This window comes from Aquarana catesbeiana, linkage group LG11, assembly GCF_042186555.1.
Source record: "Aquarana catesbeiana isolate 2022-GZ linkage group LG11, ASM4218655v1, whole genome shotgun sequence".
Classification (NCBI taxonomy): domain Eukaryota; kingdom Metazoa; phylum Chordata; class Amphibia; order Anura; family Ranidae; genus Aquarana; species Aquarana catesbeiana.
Genome location: NC_133334.1, coordinates 266,966,788 through 266,986,116, shown reverse-complemented (window position 1 = coordinate 266,986,116; position 19,329 = coordinate 266,966,788). Strand labels below are relative to the sequence as shown.

General features: G+C 49.8%; 1 protein-coding gene across 1 annotated transcript; it reads left to right on the top strand.

The window, feature by feature from the left end:
• The first annotated feature begins 8,072 nt into the window (after positions 1 to 8,072).
• UQCRFS1 (ubiquinol-cytochrome c reductase, Rieske iron-sulfur polypeptide 1) lies at positions 8,073 to 13,414 on the top strand. Its single transcript, XM_073605812.1, has 2 exons — positions 8,073 to 8,367; positions 12,585 to 13,414. The coding sequence occupies exons 1-2, from the start codon at positions 8,169 to 8,171 to the stop codon at positions 13,193 to 13,195; spliced, it is 810 nt and encodes a 269-aa protein (XP_073461913.1). The 5' UTR covers positions 8,073 to 8,168; the 3' UTR covers positions 13,196 to 13,414.
• The last annotated feature ends 5,915 nt before the right edge of the window (positions 13,415 to 19,329 follow it).

The following is a 19,329-nucleotide window of genomic DNA, read 5'->3' as shown; positions in this document are numbered from 1 at the left end:
ACCCACTTGTGTGACATTAGCGAATAAATATTCGCTAAGGTCTTCCTGTTTCTCCTTCCAGCTAATCAGGAAGCAGGTTGTGAGACCCGATTGGCCGGGAGTTGGAGTCCTAAGACCAGATTGGCCGAGAGTCCTAACTCCTGATTGGCCGGGAGTAGAAGCGACCGCCGGGACTCGTAGCTGCTTCCTACCCCCCAGCTGAGGGACATCATTCTATAGTCACTTTCCTTCCCAACATCACTCCCTGGTCACCCCATAGACACTGCAAGAAATCCCTCCCCATTCTGCCACTGTCATATCCTCCACACTCCTCTCCTGTACATACTGCCCTTATCATACCCTCTGCACTCCTCTCCTGTACATACTGCTCCCATCATACTCTCCACACTCCTCACCTGTACATACTGCCCCATCATACCCTCCACACTCCTCACCTGTACATACTGCCCCCATCATACCCTCCGTACTCCTCTCCTGTACATACTACTACCATCATACTCTCCACACTCCTCTCCTGTACATACTGCTCCCATCATACCCTCTGCACTCCTCTCCTGTACATACTGCCCCATCATAATCTCCACACTTCTCTCCTGTACATACTGCCCCATCAGACCCTCAACACTCCTCTCCTGTACATACTGCCCCCATCATACCCTCCGTACTCCTCTCCTGTACATACTGCCCCCATCATACCCTCCACATTCCTCTCCTGTACATACTGCTCCCATCAGACCCTCAACACTCCTCTCCTGTACATACTGCTCCCATCAGACCCTCAACACTCCTCTCCTGTACATACTGCTCCCATCATACCCTCCACACTCCACTCCTGTACATACTGCCCCATCATACCCTCCACACTCCTCTCCTGTACATACTGCTCCCATCATACCCTCCGCACTCCTCTCCTGTACATACTGCCCCATCAGACCCTCAACACTCCTCTCCTGTACATACTGCCCCATCATACCCTCCACACTCCTCTCCTGTACATACTGCCCCATAAGACCCTCAACACTCCTCTCCTGTACATACTGCCCCCATCATACCCTCCACACTCCTCTCCTGTACATACTGCCCCATAAGACCCTCAACACTCCTCTCCTGTACATACTGCCCCCATCACACCCTCCACACTCCTCTCCTGTACATACTGCCCCATCAGACCCTCAACACTCCTCTCCTGTACATACTGCCCCATCATACTCTCCGCACTCCTCTCCTGTACATACTGCTCCCATCACACCCTCCGCACTCCTCTCCTGTACATTCTGCCCCCATCATACCCTCCGCACTCCTCTCCTGTACATACTGCCCCATCAGACCCTCAACACTCCTCTCCTGTACATACTGCCCCCATCATACCCTCCGCACTCCCCCCTGTACATACTGCCCCATCAGACCCTCAACACTCCTCTCCTGTACATTCTGCCCCCATCATACCCTCCGCACTCCTCTCCTGTACATACTGCCCCATCAGACCCTCAACACTCCTCTCCTGTACATACTGCCCCCATCATACCCTCCGCACTCCCCCCTGTACATACTGCTCCCATCATACCCTCCACACTCCTCTCCTGTACATACTGCCCCATCATACCCTCCGCACTCCTCTCCTGTACATACTGCCCCATCATACCCTTCACACTCCTCTCCTGTACATACTGCCCTTATCATACTCTCCACACTCCTCTCCTGTACATACTGCCCCATCATACCCTCCGCACTCCTCTCCTGTACATACTGCCCCCATCAGACCCTCAACACTCCTCTCCTGTATATACTGCCCCATCAGACCCTAAACACTCCTCTCCTGTACATACTGCCCCCATCATACCCTCCGTACTCCTCTCCTGTACATACTGCCCCCATCATACCCTCCGCACTCCTCTCCTGTACATACTGCCCCCATCATACCCTCCACACTCCTCTCCTGTACATACTGCCCCCATCTTAACCTCTGCACTCCTCTCCTGTACATACTGCCCCCATCATACCCTCCGCACTCCTCTCCTGTACATACTGCCCCCATCATACCCTCCGCACTCCTCTCCTGTACATACTGCCCCCATCTTAACCTCTGCACTCCTCTCCTGCAGAATCAGATGTAAAGGGGAACAGACCCTGTGCATTCAGATCTAGAGGGGAACTCTGCAGATTCAGATCTAAAGGGGGACTCTTGTGATTAACTCCATATGATTAGAAATGCTATTTAATCACAAAAATATATGTATAGTGTATACTACATAACAAAAATGCTGTGCATTGCTTTGTACAGAGGTAATGAATTTAATGTACTACAAAAAAAAAAAAAAAATTGGCGTGCACTGCAAGTGTTCAGGTTTGGCCTGACAAAAAGGTGGCAACCCTACAACCACCTGGATGGGGTAAGTGCGGGGCTAGTGGGAGGGACTGGCTGGCGATGGGCAATTGATTAAAAAACGGGGGGGGGGGGGTCGCGATTGAGTGAGCACCCTTTATGTGGTTGGTTGGCTGACTGCGGAGGCTGGCTGGGGTGGCCGCCCCCCCCCCCCCCAAGGAAGTTGAGCACCAGCCACCACTGGGTGGTAGCATCCCCCGACCTCCTGACATGAACAAGGGCTTGCAGCCCCTCAGAGCCGTACACTTGCCTCAGCCACGATGCATTGCTTCGCTGCCGCAGCAAATATTAACCACTTGCTTACTGGGCACCTAAACCCCCCCCTCCTGCCCAGGCCAATTTTTAGCTTTTAGCGCTGTCACTCTTTGAACGACAATTGTGCGGTCATACAACACTGTACCCAAATGACATTTTTATAATTTTTTCCGACAAATAGAGCTTTCTTTTGGTGGTATTTGATCACCTCTGGGTTTTTTATTTTTTGTTAAAAAAAATAAAGACCTAGATTAAAAAAAAAAAATACAAAACCGTTTTATATTTTGTTAATACATTTTGCAAACAGGTAATTTTTCTCCTTCATTGATGTACGCTGCTGAGGCTGCACTGATGGGCACTGATAGGCTACATTGATGGGCACTGGTAAGGCGGCACTGATAAGGCTGCACTGATGGGCACTGATGAGGTTGCACTGGTGGGCACTGATAGGTGGCATTGGTGGGCACTGATAGGCAGCATGGAAGAGCATTGATTGGTGGCACTGAAGGGCACTAATAGGTGGCACTGATAGCTGGCACTGATGGGCATTGATGGGTGGCAGTGATGGGCACTGATGGGTGGCAGTGATGGGCACTGATGGGTGGCAGTGATGGGCACTGATCGGCACTGGTAGGTGACACTGATAGGCAGCACTGCTAGGTGGCACTGATGAGGCACTGATTGGTACCACTGGTGGGCATTGATAGGTGGCACTCGTGGGCATTGATAGGTGGCACTGATTGCTGGCACTTATGTACTGGTGGGCACAGATTCATGGCACTGTGGGCACTGATACCTGCACTGGCAGGCGGTACTGGTGGGTACATATGAGGCGGCTTCGCTCTTCCTCTTCAGGACGGATGTCCCTTCAACAGAAGCCGGTGATCGGCTTTTTTTTCTCCTCACGCTGTTAGCGTGAGAAGAAAAAAAAAACAATTACCAATCTTCTGTTTATATCATGTGATCAGCTGTCATTGGCTGACAGCTGATCACGTGGTAAGGGCCGGGATTGACCCCTTCTCCGGATCTGTGATCACCCGAGTCTCATTTACTCGGTGATCACAGCGCCTGTGCGCCCTGCAGGGGGCGCGCAGGGAGCGTGCAAGGGAGAGGACGTCTATTGATGGCCGACCGGCAAAGCAGATCCACGCCGTAGCCGTCATTCGGCTATAGCGCGGGTCAGAAGGGGTTAAACGGCGGTACCGTTGCCAAACAAGACCCATTCAAGTGAATGGGGCTGCATTGCAACAAGCCTGCAAACCTTGTGCAATGCACGGGACGCTGCGGTACAGAATTTTAAGGGTTGAAAAAAGCGGTAAGGAGGTGGCATATCGCCTCCTCACTGCCTGTCAATTGCCCTCTGAAAAGCAATCCACAGTGGAGCAGCATTTGAACGAGCCCTAACACAATGACACAGCTTGGCAAAACGTATTTTCCAGACCTCTTTACGGCCAATTAGACTTTTATTTAAAGCGCCCTTTTCTTCTACGTCTTTATCCTTTAACTGGGATTATCGTCTTTTTTTCCCCCGCTCCCGCGGGTTTCTCCCCCTCCGGTATGGCGTGTTTTCTCTAGCGAGTGACTTTTTAAGAACTCATTTCCCCGCCACCGGCTTTTCCAGAGACACGGGGGTTTTAAAGCCTTTAAGAGTCGCCTTTTTAAAAAAGAGAAAAATAAATAAACAGCGTGGAGGTCATTACCGGATGGGAATGTTCCTTCTGCTGCGAGGTCGTGCGCGGAGCCCGCACTTTGATTATACCTTTCGGGTTTTGTTTTTTTTATGTGTAAAGAAAAATGCGTCTCCAGGGGGTGCGCGTGCCAGAAGAGGTGTATGGGAACTCAAGTGCGTTTTCGGCAAGCTCTAATACAACGTTGCGATTCTCATTTTTGCAGAATTTGGCTAAATTAACCTCTTGCTGATCCCACGTAATGCATGTGGACGGCTTCCAAGACTGGGGGTTTCCTGTGCTGAGGGCACGCTCCCAGTCTCTAGTATATGATCAGGAGCCAGAGGGAGCGGCTTCCAATCATGTGACCAATGTGACAGCCAATCACAGTCCTAGTAAATGAGAAAACTTTGGGTGCTGCTCCGAGCTCTTATCCCGAGTGGTCCGGAGGCTTATGCCGTGTACACACGAGCGGATTTCAAGATATAACGGCTTTCCCGACGGGATTCCGCTCACTTTTGCCTTGAATACACGCGGTCACGCAAAAGTTTGCTGAAATTACGACCGTCAAGAACGCGGTGACGTACGACACTATGACGAGCCGAGAAAATTAAGTTCAATGCTTCCGAGCTTACGTCGAATTGTTTCCGAGCATGCGTAGGGATTTTGCACGTCGGAATTGCCACAGACGTCTGTACATGAATTAAATAAAGTTTTCTACTTTTTTTAATTCTGTTAGATATTAAATAATATTAATAATAATAAAAGTCAGTTAAAACCAGAATTAAATTTATGTACTCGTTTACTCTATTTCATGATTTCAGGGTCTTTTTCCTCTTTTTGGCCCCAGTGGGTCCCCCGGCCTCCCCTCCTGGTCTGCTTTATGTGTGGGTGAACTGGGTCAGCTTTTCAGGCTAGGCACCCCTCTTTTTGAGGCACGCCACTTGTGTTGGATCGCCGGCTCAAGCAAACTGGGAACATCTTTTTGCATTCATATGTTTTTAATCTGCGTGGTCTGAAAGGGTTGTCATCTCCAGGGCTTTTTTTCAGGGGGAACTTGGTGGAACTCAGTTCCACCACCTCTGGCTCAGACCCTTTGGTGTCTGCTCACCACAATCACTTGTAAACACAGAAGACCAGTTTCCGTGTTTACAAGTGACAGCTCTGCACTCTGTGTGTAACCCTCCTGAACTCTGCACTCTGTATGTAATGCAATCCTGGTATTTAATGCCCCTTTAAGACCCTCCTACTGTCAATGGCGTCCCTAGGGGGGGGCAGAGGGGGCCCTGACCCCCCAACATTATGCTGTGCCCCACCATATGCCCCCCCAATTAAAAAAAAACATTTTTTTTTTTTTTTACAAAAAGGCAATGTCTAAGAGGGAGAGCGTCCCCAATCAGCTCCTGCGGGTGATTCCTCCCCCCTCGCTCTGCTCGCTGACACTGCATAATGCGAGCGCTCACACAACCACGGCAGCCCAAAGGCTGCCCAAAGAAGAGCGAGTTGCAGGAAGGACTCCACCAGGACTCTCAGTTACTGAAAAAACAGACTGATTTCTCCCGTCCTTAGGACAATAAAGCTGACGTGTTTCGGCAATAGCCTTAGTCGTAGCTACGACTAAGGCTATTGCCGAAACACGTCAGATTTATAGTTTTATTGTCACTCTGATGTACCAATAAGTGACACTTCAAGGATTACAGTTTTGCCGGCTCTTCTTACTTACTACTGTTGCATTGGAGTGTGTTGGGACACATCGAGCCTCGGCACCTGTGAGTGGACCTGGTGTATGGACTGAGTTGTCCCTGCAGAGAGCGCTGTTACCTTTCTTCTTATTCGAATCCGGAGCAGCTGGATTTTCCGCAAGATCACTTTTATCGGCGGTGGGAGAGGGCCCCCCTCCCGCCGCGCTCCGGTGCCCTCCACCGCCCACCGGAGCCACCTACCGGAGCCGCCGCAAGAGGCGATCGGATCCTGTCCCCTGTTGGGCATGGAGACGAGTGAGGAGAAGATGGCCCCCACCTGTCTCCATACCATTGCAGGGTGGAAGCGACATCAAAACGTCACTTCCGCCTATAGCTCTTTCAAATGACATTCAATTTTTTTTTTTTTTCTATTGCATTTTAGTGTTAATATGAGATCTGAGGTCTTTTTGAAACCCAGATCTCATATTTAAGAGGTCCTGTCATGATTTTTTTCTATTACAAGGGATGTTTACATTCCTTGTAATAGGAATAAAAGTGACACCATTTTTTTTTTTAAAGAACAGTGTAAAAATGAAAAATAAAAGGTAAAATAAATAAGATAAAAAAAATGTAAATGCGCCCCGTCCCACCAAGCTTGCGCGCAGAAGCGAACGCATACGTGAGCAGCGCCCGCATATGAAAACAGTGTTCAAACCACACATGTGAGGTATCGCCGCGATCGCTAGAGCGAGAGCGATAATTCTAGCCCTAGACCTCCTTCTATAACTCAAAACATGCAACCCGTAGAATTTTTTTAATCGTCGCCTATGGAGATTTTTATGGGTAAAAGTTTGTCGCCATTCCACGAGCGGGGCGCAACTTTGAAGCGTGACATGTTGGGTATCAATTTACTCGGTGTAACGTTATGTTTAACATTATACAAAAAATTGGGCTAACTTTACTGTTGTCTTGTTTTTAATTTAAAAAAATGAATTTTTGTCCAAAAAAAAAGTGCGCTTTCTGTGTGACAGAAAGTATCGCAACGACCGCCATTTTATTCTCTAGGGTGTTAGAAAAAAAATATATATATATTTATATTTGTATATATATATATATATATATATATATATATATATATATAATGTTTGGGGGTTCCAATTAATTTTCTAGCTAAAAAAAAAAAATGATTTTAACTTGTAAACAACACGTTTGAAAAATAGGCCTTAAAGAGGAGGTCCAGCCAAAAAAAAAATGGCTGCTAAAAATACTGCAGCTGCCGACTTTTAATATTAGGACACTTACCTGTCCAGGGAGCCCGCGATGTCGGCAACCCAGATGATCTTTGGATCGACTCCCGGGTGCTGCCGCCGCCATTCCTGGTAAGGGAACCAGGAAGTGAAGCCTTTCGGCTTCAGTGCTGGCCCCCTATTGCGCATGCGCAAAGCGCGCTGAACTTTCCAATTGACCCGGCAGCAGGTGAAGGAGGAGGGGGGCCAAACTTCCGGGAGAAGTCCTGGAAGTGGGGAAGGGGACCTGTCATAAACGTCCCTGAAAGGTGCCAAATGTGACACCGGAGAAGGGGGGGGGGGGGGAGCTTTTGGGTGGAACTCCACTTTAAGTGGTTAAAGTGGTTTTTTTTGTTTGTTTTTTTGCATTAAAAATATTACCGTGCAAATACTGTGTGACATTAAAAATTGCAACAACTGCCATTTTATTCTCTAGGGTCTCTGCAAAAAAAAAAGTATAATGTTTGGGGGTTATAAGTAATTTTCTAGCAAAAAAACAAAATACTGATTTAAACAAAAGGTGCCAGGATTAGCCTGGTCTTCAAGTGGTTAAACTGTACAGAGCCCAGCGGATCAGTATGACAGCCAGGCAGTTGGCACCCATTGCTGTTGTTTATATATAAGGCGTTCAGTCCTTGGAAGTTTCTGCGCAGGCTCATCAGAGGTCACCGAGTGTCACACTCTCCAGCCTGGGACAAGGGCACTCAGCACGTGACCAGCTCTCGGCTGCGAGCCCCGCCCACTCCCTGGCACACTCGCCGCTCTGGCTTCTCAGACCCCGCCCTGCGTCTCCCCCTCCGACGTCACCGCGCCGCCCTACGTCCCTTCCGCTTCCTGTGAAAGGTCGCTGTGACCGGCTCGGTAGTCCTGACTCTTCCGAGGTGTCCCCGCCGCCATGTTGTCCCTGGCCGCCCGCTCCGGAGCGCTCTCCCCGTACCTCTCCGCCACCACGTATGCTGTGGCCGGGCAGCTGAAGCCGCTGGTGTCCGGGGTGACCTCACACGGGGAGAAGAAGGTGCCGCTGGATGTCAGGAGAACGGCTGTGAGGGGCCAGAGCCCCAGGGGGCCCATCTCCGCCACCGCCCGGATCAGTGGTCAGTCTGAGGGGGAGCTTCCAGGCCGGGTGGAGGGGTTGGGAAAGTTGTGGGAGCCTTCCAGGCTGGGGGGGGGGGAGTTGTGGGAGTCTTCCAGGCTGGGGGGGGGGGGAGTTGTGGGAGTCTTCCAGGCTGGGGGGGGGGAGTTGTGGGAGTCTTCCAGGCTGGGGGGGGGGAGGAGTTGTGGGAGTCTTCCAGGCTGGGGGGGGGGGAGTTGTGGGAGTCTTCCAGGCTGGGGGGGGGGAGTTGTGGGAGTCTTCCAGGCTTGGGGGGGGGGAGTTGTGGGAGTCTTCCAGGCTTGGGGGGGGGGGAGTTGTGGGAGTCTTCCAGGCTTGGGGGGGGGGGAGTTGTGGGAGTCTTCCAGGCTTGGGGGGGGGGGGGGGGAGTTGTGGGAGTCTTCCAGGCTTGGGGGGGGGGGGAGTTGTGGGAGTCTTCCAGGCTGGGGGGGGGGGGGAGTTGTGGGAGTCTTCCAGGCTGGGGGGGGGGGGGAGTTGTGGGAGTCTTCCAGGCTGGGGGGGGGGGGGAGTTGTGGGAGTCTTCCAGGCTTGGGGGGGGGGGAGTTGTGGGAGTCTTCCAGGCTTGGGGGGGGGGGAGTTGTGGGAGTCTTCCAGGCTTGGGGGGGGGGGGGAGTTGTGGGAGTCTTCCAGGCTTGGGGGGGGGGGGGAGTTGTGGGAGTCTTCCAGGCTTGGGGGGGGGGGGGGAGTTGTGGGAGTCTTCCAGGCTTGGGGGGGGGGGGGAGTTGTGGGAGTCTTCCAGGCTTGGGGGGGGGGGGGAGTTGTGGGAGTCTTCCAGGCTTGGGGGGGGGGGGGAGTTGTGGGAGTCTTCCAGGCTTGGGGGGGGGGGGGAGTTGTGGGAGTCTTCCAGGCTTGGGGGGGGGGGGGAGTTGTGGGAGTCTTCCAGGCTTGGGGGGGGGGGGAGTTGTGGGAGTCTTCCAGGCTTGGGGGGGGGGGGAGTTGTGGGAGTCTTCCAGGCTTGGGGGGGGGGGGAGTTGTGGGAGTCTTCCAGGCTTGGGGGGGGGGGGGAGTTGTGGGAGTCTTCCAGGCTTGGGGGGGGGGGGAGTTGTGGGAGTCTTCCAGGCTTGGGGGGGGGGAGTTGTGGGAGTCTTCCAGGCTTGGGGGGGGGGGGAGTTGTGGGAGTCTTCCAGGCTTGGGGGGGGGGGGGAGTTGTGGGAGTCTTCCAGGCTTGGGGGGGGGGGGAGTTGTGGGAGTCTTCCAGGCTTGGGGGGGGGGGGGAGTTGTGGGAGTCTTCCAGGCTTGGGGGGGGGGGGGGGAGTTGTGGGAGTCTTCCAGGCTGGGGGGGGGGGAGTTGTGGGAGTCTTCCAGGGCGGTTGCTGTGGTGGGACAATCTTCCAGGTAGGCCCATCTAGGCTGGGGGTGGAAGGGTGGTCTGCCTTGTGGTGGTCTTCCAGGCTGTGAAGCGATGGGTTCTTCCTGGCTGAGCAATATGAAGTCTTCCAGGATTGGGGGAGGGGGTCCTCCTTTAATTCATGGAACGAATTGGGGATCTTCCAGGAAGAGGGGGGGGGGGGTTGTGGATGGGTAATCTTCCAGACAGGACCTGCAGTGCCTTCTAGGCTGGGGGGAGAAAAGGTCTCTTCCAGGCTAAGCTTCCAAGGTCTACTCCAACATGGAGTCTTCCAGTTGTGAGCCACTTAGATGGGAGACTAGTTGGGGAATCTTCCAGGCTGGGCCATGAGATGTCTTTTCTGAGCTTGGAACAAAGTGGGTGACCTTCTGGGGGAATCTTCCAGGCTAGTCTTCTACAATATTGAGTCTTCCAGGCTGGGGGTCTTCTGGTGGAATATGGTGGGGTTATCTTCCAGGCTAGGCTTGCAGGGTCTTCTCCAATATAACGTCTTCCAGGAAGGGGGAGGGATTACAAGCGTGGCATGAATTGCAGGTTTTATCTTGATATAGAGTCTTCCGGGTGGGAGGGGTTTCTTAGAAGTGTGGCCTGAATTGGGGGATCTTTCAGGCTGTGGTTATGCCTGGCTGGAAATCTTCCGGACATGTCTTGCAGGGCCTTCTAGGCTGGGGGAGAAGGTCGCTTCCAGGGTCTACTGCAATATAGTCTTCCAGTTGTGCAATGAAATTTGGGCTCTTCCAGGCTGGGAAATGGGAATCTCTTCCAGGCATGGAACAAATTGGGCGACTTGTGAGAATCTTCCAGGCTGGGCTTGCAGGGTCTCTTTCAATATGGAGTCTTCCAGGCAGGGGAAGGAGTCTCCCATTCCTTAAAATAAAGAGTGGGGTTGCTTCCAGGGAGGGGGGTTGTGGTGTGTAATCTAGGTTGGGTCTACATTGATGGTCTTTCAGGTTGGGGGGGTGGGGGTGATCTTCCAGGCTGTTAAGCTAAATGGGTGGTCTTCCAAGCTAGGCTTCCGAGGGGCTCCAGCAATAGTCTTCCAGGATGGGGGAGGGGTTTCTGATGAGCATTGTGTGATTTGAGCGAATTGGAGGTTCTTCCAGGCTGGTGAAGGAAGTGGTCTCTTCCAGGCTGTGAAGTGGTGGGTTCTTCGTGGCTGGGCAATATGACGTCTTCCAGGATTGGGGGAGGGGGTCTCTTCCAGGAGTTGGAATGGATTGTGAACCTTCCAGGAAGGGGAGTTGTGGTGGAGAAATCTTGCAGGGTCTTCCTCAATATAAAGTCTTACAGGATGGGGGGGGGGTTCAGGCATGGAATTGAGTTGAGGTCTTCCAGGCAGGAGGTAGTGGTTGGGTAAACCGGGGGGCAGGGCATCTCCAGGCTGTGTAATGAAGTTGGGGGTTTCCAAGGAAGGAGGTTGTAGTGGGCAGATCTTTCAGACTGGGCTTGCAGTGTCTTTCTCAATATGGAGTCTTCCAGGATGAGGGAGGGGTCTCCAAGGCTGTGAAATAGGTGGGGGGGGGGGGGGGGGGGGTGATTGGGTGATATTCCAGGCAGGGCTTGCTGGACCTTCCTTGGTGTGGAGTCTTCCAGGTGGGATGGGTTTCTCTTCCAGGCTGTAAAATCAAGTGGGGTGGGGGAGGGGTCTCAAGCAGAGGATTGTGGTGGTATAATCTTTCAGGCTGGGATTTCTGGCCCTTCCTTGATGTGTGAAGTTTTCCAGGATGGGGGTTGGGAATGTCTCTTCTAGGCTGCGAAATGGAGGAAGGCAACGCAGCCAGGCGGGGGGGTTGTGGGTGAATCTTCCAGGTTGAGCTTGTTGATTCTTTAGTATGGTATCTTTCGGGTTGTTGGGTGGTGGAATCTGAGGGGCGAAGGGATCTCTTCAAGGCTGTAAAATGGGAGTCGAGGTATCCCAGGCAGGGGATTGTGGTGGGGGGAATCTTCCAGGATAGGTTTGCAGGTCTACCTCAATATGGAGGGGGGGTGTCTCATTCATGTTGTGGAATGAAGTTGGTGGGTTCAGGCTGGGGGTTGTGGTGGGGAAACTTCCTGGCTGGGGCTGCCTGGGTATGAAGTCTTAAGGCTGGTATGGGAGGAGTCCTCCAAGCTGGAAGACTTGATGGCCTGTGTTTCTGGCTGGGCCTGATGTACTTGTATATGGGGGGGTTCTTAGAAGATGTGGGAGGTTCTTCTATCATTGGTTGGAATCTTCCAGACTTGGGGACTGGGTGGGCAAGTCTTCCGGTTAGGCATAAAGGGTCTACCTGTGTATAGAGGGGATCTTCCAGGTTTGAATGGGGGAGGGGGTCTTCTAGGCTTTGGGGGTCTTCAAAGAATTATGTAGGAGATCTTCCAAGCTTTTCATATTCTATCCCAAATGGAAGAAGGTTTTGGTGTTGGATGGTAAAGGGGGAAGTTCACCTTCTTAATGAGTTGAACAAATTCCTGATGTCCTGGGGAAATCTCTGGACACTGGTGCCACCGGTGTGGCAAAGTGTACAGCACAGCACACAGCCCCGAACTGGGTATTCATCATAATGCTCGCAATGGCAAGCGCTCGTTGGTCAGTGCAGCCATGAGATGAGCGGTTCTTTCTTCTGGGACATCTTATTGGAAGAAGCCTCAGATGCACATCCTGTTGGTCAGCATGGTCACGTGACCAAGGAGCACTTGCTGTTGCAAGCTTCGGTGCTACTCCGGCAACATGGCAGCAGACCCGAAGTGGTGGCCATGATATTTTGCTTTTAGTTCAGTTTAATTTTCTGTGTAAAGATGAACTTTTCTCCTTTTTTGTCTCGAACAGTTGAATTTGCACTTTTAGCTGTAACTTTGTTTCTTGCCCTTCACAGGTCCCTCTTCCATTCGCTTCTTGCACAGCGATGTCACTGTCCCAGAATTCTCGGACTATCGCCGCTCAGAAGTCGCCGACAGCACCAAGTCCTCGCAGCCCAGCGATGAATCCAGGAAGACTTACTCTTACCTGGTCACCGGCATTGCCACAGTCGCCTCGGCCTACGTCGCCAAGAGCGTAGTCTCCCAGTTCGTCTCCAGCATGAGCGCCTCCGCCGACGTCCTGGCCATGTCGAAGATCGAAGTGAAGCTGTCGGAGATCCCAGAGGGCAAAAACGTGTGCTTCAAATGGCGAGGCAAGCCTCTGTTCATCCGTCACAGGACGGCCAAGGAGATCGAGCAGGAGGCCGCCGTCGAATTGAGCGAATTGAGGGACCCACAGCACGACCTCGACAGGGTGAAGAAACCGGAGTGGGCCATCCTCATCGGAGTCTGCACTCACCTGGGTTGTGTCCCCATAGCCAACGCTGGCGATTATGGCGGCTATTACTGCCCGTGCCACGGCTCCCATTATGACGCATCTGGTCGGATTAGAAAGGGCCCGGCGCCTCTGAACCTGGAGGTTCCTCATTACGAGTTTCCAACTGAAGAACTTGTAATAGTTGGGTAGACTTTTACACTTCAAGGAGGGATTTCGGGTTATTGCTGTTAATCTGTGTTCCTGTCTCCATGAGGTTTCATGCTTTTAAAGATCGGTGTTCAATATTTTAATAAGCCATCACACTAGATCTGAAGATCTCTGGTTTCTGCTGTACAGTGTGATCGTAGAGTGTCAGCTCCTCTGACGTCCTGTACAAAGAAAACATTAAATTCTGACTTTACACTGTAACTGCCCTCTGATTGTGGTTTTTATTCTCCTGTGCTAAAAAAAATAAGAAGCCAATTTATGTCCAGTAAATGTAACTTGTATCACAATCAACGTTTTCTTGCATAGGTGCACCAATGCGTGCGTTTGCATTCATATATGCGTCTAGGTGGGGGGCATTTTTATTTGCTTGGGTATCACAGACAGTACTCAATTTTCTCTGTCACAATTGCACTAATACGGCTACAATCAAATCAAGTATTTGCTTGGATGTAACTTTAAGCACTTCACGCAAAATATTTTTGTGTAAGTGGTTGTACTGGAGTGATACCTGCCAGTGGTGATTAACCAATGAGCCGCTCGGTCGGAATCGCAAGCGGGGGGGGGGGGATACGACTCTGTGTTTTTTTTTTTTTTTTTTTTTTTTTTTTTTTTTATTTATTTTTATTTATTTTTTTTAATGGGCCTGCACACCAAAGAAAACGTAAGTCGGTCCGGCAAATGTAAACTGTGTTCAAATCACACATGTGAGGTATCGCTGCGATCACCCCAGCCCTTTCACACTGGTGTTGCGCCGGTGGTAAAACGGCGCTATTTTTGGCGCCATTTTACCGTAATTTTATCAGCGGTTTTCGTCCGCTAGCGGGGCGGTTTTACCCCCCTGCTAGCGGCTGAGAAAGGGTTAAAACCACCGCAAAGCGCTGCTGCTGCTGCAGCGCTATGCCGGCAGTATAGCCACGCTGCCCCATTCATTTCAATGGGCAGGAGTGGGATACACACCGCTCCTTCACCGCTCAGATGCGGAAAGCAGGACTTTTTTTTTTTTTTTTTTCTTTTTTTTTGCGTCCTGCCAGCGCACTGCTCCAGTGTGAAAGCCCTTGGGCTTTCACACTGGAGTGTGAGGAGCGGCTTTTTCAGGGCGCTATTTTTAGTGCTGTAGCGCCTGCAAAGCGCCCCAGTGTGAAAGGGGTCTAACTCTAAACTGGTAACCGTTAAAAAATTATAACCGTCGCCTGTGGAGATTTCACGAATGCATGCAATTTTAACACGTGACATGTTTGGTATCTATTTATTCAGCATAACATCTTTCACATTATGCAAACAAATTGGGCTGACTTTACTGTTTTACCTATAATAATATTACTTTTTTTTTTTTTCAAAATTGCGCTTGAAAGACCGCTGTGCAAATACCATGTAACATAAATCATTGCAATGACTGCCATGTTCTTCTCTAGGGTCTTTGCTTAAAAATTAAATGTTTGGGGGTTCGAAGTAAATTTTCTAGCAAAAAAATGACTGATTTTAACTTGTAATCAAACGTCAGGCCTGGTCTTGAAGTGGCTGGTTAATTTTACTATTATTTATTTATTTTTTTCTCATCACATAGGTCACCTATGTGGTGATTTTTAGGTGATGGGTTCTCTTTAACGTGACGTGCAGCATCAAAAAGCCCCTGCGTGTCTCTCCTGTGCTCCACTGAATGTAATGCAAGGCAAATTGCACTTCATTACATTCTTTCCTTTTACTGGCCAGGGAAACCCAACAGGGACCCGGAAGTGACATCACTTCCAGGTTAGGAACAAGATGGGGGTGGAGAGTAATGTGTGTCCGCTCTCCTCCCTCTCCTCTACCCTGCAGATAGGCAAGCAAAGCCTGGGATACATGGGGGGGGGGGGGGAACGACCTGTCCGGCACTGCATGTCCTGAGCGTCAAGTGATTTAAATTGTGCATCCCTGCAACAGTGAATGTGCTGACAAAAGCCCAGGCGCCATTTCTAGTCGATGTGGTGGCCTGGTGCCTGGGATTTTTTTGAGCAATGGATTAGAAGACTGGTTTGTGCCCAATTCATACATCCTAAATTTCTGTGATGTTGGAAACATAACTCTGGCAATGGCTTCCAGGTGTTGATCCGCACTGACTGTTCAGCCTGTACAATAGAATGACGGGCTGAAAAGAGTCAGGTCTTACAGCAGCAGGAAGGCCTTTCTGCACATCCAGGGGTTACCTACAGTTAGGGACAGATGTCTGCATCTGGACACACATTGTGGACAGCTTTGGCATTTTCTGCCTATTAATTGGTTGTGCCGGCTGTGCATCTGCCGCTGCCTAGAAAACGCCTGTCATCCTGGCTGCAGTTATATTTACCACACCATGACCTCGTGCTTGAGGCTTTACTCGAAGGTCTTGTTCATATAGGCTTTAGCTTGGGTTAGGTAGGTGTGTGTCTGAACAGGACGCTTTTTCATTATGATTTTGTAGCTTTGTTTTACCTCCTCCCGCCCGCTGTATACAGGACTGTCTGGAAACAGGGCAAAAGGGGAAGCTGCCCCTTGAGCCTGCAAATAGTTGATAAGTGGATTCAGGAGGGCCCAAGAAAATGTTTGCCCAGGGTCCAATCAGTATTAAAGAAAGACGGTGGGTGGGATTCCCTCTTGTTTTGGGATAATGTCATATGATGTCGTCCCAGTCTCACTGTGCTGGCGCGGTAACCCCGATCTCGGTAAAGAGTCGATGACACCGCTCTTTACCCATGTGTACAATCGCAGCCGATCACATGTAAACATGGAAGTGCCGTTACGCGACTCACACTGTATAGGTATTCGGGGCACTGATCATCAGTACAGTGCCCATTGGTGATGCCAGTCAGTGCTGCCTTATCAGTGAAGGAGAAAAATTACTTGTTTACAAAATGTTCTGACAAACAAAGGAAACTTTTTTTTTTTTTTTTTTTTTTTTTTTTAACTAAAAATTAAAAACCCAGTGGCAATTACCGTGTTTATCGGTGTATAACACGCAATTTTTTTTTTTTTGCCCTTTAAAATCAGGGGAAAAAAATCGTGGGTGCGTGTTATACGCCGATCCCCGCTGTCTGTGAGGGAAAGAGTAGCGAGCGCCGCCGATATACACATAGCCGAGGGTACCATGTACTTGGCTCAGTTCCGCTCGCAGTCACGCCCAGTCTCGCCATTGGATCTGTGTTATGTCCATCATAGTAGGCAGGACTGCGAGAGGAGCCGAGTCCACAGGACGTCCGGCTCTGTCTATCGCGGCGGTAATTTTAAACGACCGTGCTGCAATGACACTAAGGCTGAATTGATGGGCATTAAAATTTTTTTTTTTTTTTTTTCTTTTCCCCTTTCCTTAACCACTTAAGCCCCGGACCATTTGGCTGCCCAAAGACCAGAGCACTTTTGGCGATTCGGCACTGCGTCGCTTTAACTGACAATTGCGCGATCGTGCCACATGGCTCTCAAACAAAATTGACGTCCTTTTTTTTTCCCACAAATAGCTTTCTTTTGGTGGCATTTGATCACCTCTGCGATTTTTATTTTTTGCGCTATAAACAAAATAAGAGCGACAATTTTGAAAAAAATGCAATATTTTTTACTTTTTGCTATAATAAATATCCCCGAAAAATATATCAAAAAAACATATATTTTTTTTTTTTTTGCTCAGTTTAGGCCGATATGTATTCTTCTACATATTTTTGGTAAAAAAAAAATCGCAATAAGCGTTTATTGATTGGTTTGCGCAAAAGTTATAGTGTTTTCAAAATAGGGGATAGTTTTAAGGCATTTTTATTAATAATTTTTTACTAGTTTTGGCGGCGATCGATTTTTTTTTTTTTTTTTTTTTTTTTTTACTGCGACATTATGGCAGACACATCGGACATTTTTGGGACTATTGTCATTTATACAGCAATCAGTGCTATAAAAATGCATTGATTCCTGTGTAAATGACACTGGCAGTGAAGGGGTTAACCACTAGGGGAGGGGTTAAGTCAGTACTAGGGAGGTGTTTCTAACTGTAGGGGGGTTGGGCTGTATCTGTCAGTACACTGATCTCTGCTCCGATGACAGGGAGTAGAGATCGAGTGACACTGTCACTAGGCAGAACGGGGAGATGCTGTTTACATCAGCATCTCCCCGTTCCTGCTCTCCGTGAGACGATCGCGGGTATCGCCGCGGCGATCGAGTCCGCGTGACCCGACTCACGGAGCTCCCGGCCGGCGCGCACGCAATGGCACAGCGGGGAATTCAAAAGGACGTACAGATACGCCATTCTGCTGACGTAAATAGTCGTGCGCCAGTCGGGAAGCGGTTAAACTTCTCTCCTAAACTTGGGGTGCGTGTTTTACGCCGATAAATACCACCAAAAGAAAGCTCTGTGAAAATAATTGTAAAAATGTCAGATATAGTGTTGCATGACTGCGCAATTGTCATTCAAAGTGTGACAGCGCTGAAAATTGGCCTGGGCAGGAAGGGGATAAAAGTGCCCGGTATTGAAGCGGTTAAAGCTTTTAAAGAACGTTTCAATTCTAGTTAATTTTTTTTTCACCTTCATGCGTTCCCTGCATTAAAGGGACTAATGCTTTTAATTATTTTTGTGTGTAAAGTGATAGATATAGTATCAGGTTTATACTTGCCTGCTCTGTGGAATTGCACACAGTTGCCCTGAACCTCCTCTCGGGTCCCCTAGCAGCGCTCCTGGCTCCTCCTCTCTGGCAAATGCGCCCATAGAAAGCCACTTTCTATGGGGACAATCGTGCGGGCTCGCTGTTTGCATCTATCGATCGCTCACTCGTCACTGACGGCAGTGGGAGCCAATGGCTGACCGCTACTTCAGCAAAGCCAGTGAGACCGGGAAGTGAGGGGAGAGGAGAGCTGCAGATGGGCACAGCGCTGGATCCAATGAGGGCTCTGGTATGTAAAAATAAAAAAAAAAAAGTGGGTGGGGAATCCTGATGCTTAAAGGGTAACTCCACTTTTGTGGGGAAAAATAAAGCCTATACAATTGTGACTCAAGTCCTACTATAAATAAATGTTTATTAAAAATTACCTTTTTTCTTTTCAATCTCCAGCTCTGTAAAATGAAATATTTCAGCCTGGAGATGTTCTGTACACATTGGGGTTTATTTACTAAAGGCAAATCCACTTTGCACTTGGAAGTTCTACAGCTACTACACCTCCAGGTGCACTTGTAGTGCACAGTGTATTTGCCTTTAGTAAATCAACCCCTAATTAGTACAGAACGCCCCCCAGAAACATAATTTCCTCCTTGTGTGATTGGCTCACTGATTTTCCCAGAAGTCTGCACTAAGATACAAGTTAGATATTGAGCATCCCCTTCAACAAAAATATTGTTCTTTGTGAGATTCTTCCAATCGAAAATCACATCTAAATGGATGCAGACCCTGCCACTTTCCTCATTGGAGCCCTGCAGGTGCAGCAGCTGATTATGAAATCACTCCCATTATATTTACTGCATACACCCCTACCTCTTCACCATAAAAAAAAGGTAGAGATCTGCAACACAAATGCAATGTACATAGATCACCCAGAGGAGAATGGCTTTTTTTTTTTTCTCAACGAAAGTGGAGTTTCTCTTTAACCACTTGCCAACTGCCGCATGTACATATACGTCGGCAGAATGGCACGGCTGTGCAAATGGGCGAACCTGTAAACCTCTTTGAATTTGCCGCCGGGTGGTCGCGTGCTCGCCGGTGGCGCATTCGCGACACTGCCGCGAGCTCTGTGAGTGTGATCACGGGTCCCACGGACTCGATGTCCGCGGGGATACCCGCGATTGTTTCACGGAGCTGAAGAACGGGGAAATGCTGATGTAAACAAGCATCTCCCTGTTCTGCCTAGTGACACTGTCACTGATCACAGCTCCCTGTAATCGGGAGCAGTGATCAGTGTCGTGTCACACGTAGACCCCCCCCCCACAGTTAGAATCCCTCCTTAGGACACACTTAAACCCTGCAGCGCCCCCTCCTGGTTAACCCCTTCACTGCCAGTCACATTTACATAGTAGTCAATGCATTTTTAATCTCACTGATCGCTGTATAAATGTGAATGGTCCCAAAACAGCGCCAAAAGTGTCCGATGTGTCCACCATAATGTCGCAGTCACGAAAAAAATCGCTGATCGCCGCC

Excerpts from the sequence above, each read along its gene's own strand:
- UQCRFS1 (XM_073605812.1), top strand. The coding sequence starts at position 8,169 with ATGTTGTCCCTGGCCGCCCGCTCCGGAGCGCTCTCCCCGTACCTCTCC. Across the intron at positions 8,368-12,584 it reads CGCCACCGCCCGGATCAGTG|GTCCCTCTTCCATTCGCTTC; the intron begins GTCAGTCTGAGG and ends TGCCCTTCACAG.